General features: G+C 44.3%; 1 protein-coding gene across 1 annotated transcript; it reads right to left on the reverse strand.

The window, feature by feature from the left end:
* Window positions 1–2443: 2443 nt before the first annotated feature.
* Window positions 2444–3477, reverse strand: OR5A1 (olfactory receptor family 5 subfamily A member 1). Its single transcript, XM_066360018.1, is given in 2 exon segments — window positions 2444–2562; window positions 2565–3477. Coding segments are annotated over 2 exon segments (1032 nt in total).
* Window positions 3478–4703: the final 1226 nt, after the last annotated feature.

Here is a 4703-nt window from a genome sequence, read left to right on the forward strand (position 1 = left end):
GTGTCCTCATATTTAACGTGGGTTTCTTGTTTAACAAAAACTATATGTTTTCTAAACATACTATTGGATCTTTAAAAATATCTACTTTGTCGTGTCTGTCTTCTAATTGGTGTGTTTGGACTATCTGCACGGTCAGGTGGCTTGGAAAGTTAGTCAAGGTTCTTTTATTCTTAAAAATTTAGTTTTAGAAAAGAGTCTAGAGAAGAACACTCAAAACTTAAGTGTAAGATTTCTTAGCACTGGAAGTTCAATATTCTGCCAGATAAGTTGACGCCAGAAGAAAAGGGGCCGAGATACACTACGCTGAATGCTACTTGAGAATAAAATCAGGGTGATTTACCATCAGAGATTTCTGACATGATTGATGTCCCTGAATTGTTATTGTGAAAGGTGTAGAGATTTCCTGAACTCAGGGGGAAGAGCACAAAGTATTTGCTTCTCAGATGTGCTTCAACTGGGTTTGAACCAATGACCTCAGCATTCCATGTCAGTGCTCTGTCCACTGTGCCACCACAGGTTGGGCAAGATTTTACTTATTGATTTTACAGAAAGAGGAGAGAGAAGTGGGGAACAAGAAGTATTTAACTTATAGTTGCCTCACTTTAGTTGCTCATTGGTTGCTTAGTTCTTAAGCCCAGTGTTTCGAACTGGCGACCTCAGCATTCCAGGTTGATGCTTTATCCACTGTGCCACCACAGGGTAGGCTGTCATTTATTTATTTATTTATTTATTTATTTATTTATTTATTTATTTATTTATTTATTATGTTTTGTTTGCCATAGAGATTTTAACACTACTTTGGTCAGACTTATTATTTTCTTTTCTTTATGGTTTTGCTTTTATCATTAAATTTAGAAAGATTTTTTCCATTCCAAGGATACACATATATTTACTTATATTTTCTAATCACCATATAAAGAACATACAACTCTTCACTTATTTGCAACTTGCTATATTTTTTGTGGTGACATATATTTAAAGTCATCCTAAAATAGTTTGAAACTAGAAAGCATGACTTAAAAACTTAAATTCAATTAAAACTGCTTAAAAACTTTATTTCAATATGTTCTAGAAAGTGTTTCTGGTAAAACTGAGTGTATCAATATTTTATCAGATTACTTTATGCGTTGACTAGGTTAAGGCAGCTCTTAATATCTAAGGAGAAAGCTAAATTTCAGGGGTGGGCGATTTCTGAATGAAAGGAAGAAAGTTAATCTTCACAGTTTCCTCCCCCCCCCCCCCGGAAAGAGTGGGCTTGTTGTGAAACAGTGGTCTCTTTCTTTTTGTCTGTGGATGGAAGGGATGCCACGAAACCTCAAGGGAGGCTCTCCTGCACGTCCAGTGAACCTGCACTACTGGAACAGTGAATGTCTTGGGCAGGGGACAGGGCCACAGAGGACTAAGAGTGGACTCACCAGCAGCAATGGTGCTGGACAACTCCACTGCCAGGTGCCCTGTGGAAGAGTAGCGACCTGGAGGGACAGCCTGGGACACACCTTCCGGAGATGACGGCAAGTCCTAGTGAACATGGAGCTGTAGGGGCTAATACATTCAGGTGAAGAAACAAGGACTTTCTAGGAGCAGCGGGTTCAGGGAGAAGAGGACAAGAGGAGATCAGAGCTGCCAATCAAAAAGGCCGAGCTGTGAAAGGGTTTGAGGTGCTGAGCTGGTGAAGGAAAGACATGGTGAAGTCAAGGAGACACTGACCGAGTAGGTCGTGTAGGTGACTGCGACGGGGCAGAGAAGAGTATTGGGATGACGCCAGTGGACTCAACGTTCCCAAGCCCCTATGTAGCTGAGATAGAAATGGCAGCAAAGGGTAATATCCTTCAGTATTGATAGCAAATTATTGAGTTGCCCTCACGGGAATCCAACAGGGACATCTCGGAGAGAGTGTGGAGTGGAGTAGGCATCTTGTTTTGTGATTCATTTTGACTATAATGGTGTATTTTTTTTGGATTCTGTCAGGTGCAGGCAGTAAGAGGGCTGCACCTGTACACCATCAGGGCTGTTTGTTGTTGAACATGGAGGGCAGCATTCAGGCCGTGCAAGGGCTCTGGCGTCAGGAAGACCTCGGTCTGAATGGGGGTTTCACCCCTTACTTTCTGTGTGACCCTGGCAGGTCAGTGCTCCTTGTGGGGCCCTTGTTTCCTTGAGTGTACCACAGGGACAGTGCTATGTGCATTGTAGCGCTGCAGTATTTAATCAAACAACTTTTGTGCTTGGTGCGTATTAGGTGCCCTATAAAAGATGGTTGTTGTAATGTCGATGATGAGAATAGGCTACTCTGGGAAGATTTATTTATTTATTTTTGCTGGCATAATCTCTTCTCTTTTCTGACTATCCATGGTGAAGTCAGTAGACACATGACCATGAAGAATAATGAGAGGAGCGTGGGGAGGAATCTCCATTTTCGGTTTTGCACACCATATGTCTCCCTTGCCTAAGTTAGTGATGGAGGCAGATGCACCGGGACCTTTGCATTTTCTGTAGTTTGGAGAAGTATGTCTTTAATCATGAACTGGGAAAACACTTTCTTTTTTCCCAGCTTCTCCCACAGGCTTCTTTGATCTCTTTGTTCCTCAAACTGTAGATGAGAGGGTTCAGCATGGGGATGACCAGTGAATAGAACACAGACACCACCTTGTCCCTGCCAGGCAGGTAGCTGGAGCTGGGCCGCAGGTACATGAACAGGGCTGTCCCAAACAACAGGGTCACCACCATCACGTGCGAAGCACATGTGTTGAAAGCTTTCCTTCGGCCTCTGGCTGAGTGTATTTTCAAGACAGCAGCCACTATGAAACTGTAGGAGAGGATGAGGATGAGGAAGGATGTCCCTCCAACAGTGACCACCATGAGGAAATTCACCAGTTGACTGAAGAAGGTGTCAGAGCAAGAAAGAGCCAGCACTGGTGGGAGGTCACAGAAGAAATGGTCGATGATGTTGGGTCCACAGTAGTGGAGCCGAAATACAGAGCTGGCCTGGATCAGAGAGCACAGGAAGCCACTGATGTATGCTGCAACCACCATGCGTGTACAGAGGCCCTGGGTCATGATGGCTGTGTAGAGCAGGGGGCTGGAGATGGCTGTGTAACGGTCATAGGCCATCACAGTCAGGAGGAAGCACTCAGTTAGACCCATGCCAACGAAGAAGAAAAACTGAGCAGCACAGCCCAGGAATGATATGGTCTTCTGCTCTTGGAAAAAGTCAGTGAGCATCTTGGGAGCCACGGTAGAAGAGTAGCAGATGTCAATGAAGGAGAGGTTGCTGAGGAAGAAGTACATAGGTGTATGCAGATGGGTGTCACTTCTGATCAGAAAGATGAGGGCCAGGTTCCAGACCAGACTCACAAGATAGATGCCCAGGAAGGTGAGAAAGAGAAGGGCCTGGTGTTCTGGATGGCCCACAAAGCCCAGGAGAATGAATGTGGTCACTGAGGAGCTGTTCCAGCCTTTTGTTGTGGACATGTTCCCCATGAATCACAAAGACAGGATGCAGACCTGGGAAAATAATGAAAATCCTTTGGTACAGGTGATGTCAACAAAAGGCACAAGAGGGAGGGCAGAGTATTACAGTGTTACAACTTTATGCTAAGGTTCTCTTTTTCTCAGAAGGTAATTGTAGTTATTGTCTTAAATATTTGCTTTACATTAGAAAGTGTAGGTGGATGATATGGGCTTAAACTTGGATTCAAACTCCCTATGATTAACTTCTGCCTCTACTGTTTAGTAATTGTGTTAATTTGGGTGAGATGTTTAACATTGCTAGGCTTCCATTTCCTTATTTTTAAAATGGTGACAGTACTTACTTCACCATATTTGTGTGAAGAATTAAATAAGGCAAAGTGTGTAAAGTGCAGGGCCCACTGTTAAGTCCTCAGAGAAAGTTATTATTAGGAATTTTGTGTGTTGTGTAATGCCCTGAAATACCTGTTCATCAAACTATTTTTTTTTTAATTTCAGTATTGAAATAGCGGGATTTCAGCTACATAGTTGTGAAACAATCAGATGTTTAGATGTTTTTATTCTAAAGGATTTCTATGAAAATGCTCTTGGGATGACGTCAAAGTAATGGCGGGGTAGGAAGTGATACTGATAAATCTCCCCCAAAACTCAACAAGATGTTCAACCAGAAATAGAAAAACCTATCCTTGGAGCCTCCAGATGTTTTGTAATACACCCGAAGGTATGGTCGAGTGGAAAATTGGCTAAACATATAATCAAACCCCGAAGGAAATAGGGAGTAAAAAATGCTCCGCCTTCCTCACTAACCTAAACAGGGTTGCTTTCACTGGGAACTGAGAATATAGAAACTAAGGCGGGCAAAGGGGGTGAATAGATCCAAGCCGCGGCACAAACGGCTGAACCAGGCTGTGGCACGGAGATCCAAGCCGAGGAAAAACTGTGCCTGTGGCAACCCAGTCAATACAAGCTAACACTCGCGCCAAACCCAGACAAAGAAAGACAAGCGGGGCAGCCATTTTCCCCGATCTCCGGGTTGGCACACGCAAATAGTGGGCGAGAGATTCCTCCGAGTGCCTCAGCAGTGGGCGCTTGTGTTACCCCACAGAGAGGCAGAGTCAGGGGCCTTTGTGTGGGCTGAAAGCAGAATCTCTGGGCCGCCCCAGCGCCCTGAAAAAGCCGCGCATGGGGAGGGAGTGAGAGCCCATTCCAACGCTGGAACTTTTCTGTGGGGGCGGGGG

Source organism: Saccopteryx leptura, chromosome 1 (genome assembly GCF_036850995.1).
Source record: "Saccopteryx leptura isolate mSacLep1 chromosome 1, mSacLep1_pri_phased_curated, whole genome shotgun sequence".
NCBI lineage: Eukaryota > Metazoa > Chordata > Mammalia > Chiroptera > Emballonuridae > Saccopteryx > Saccopteryx leptura.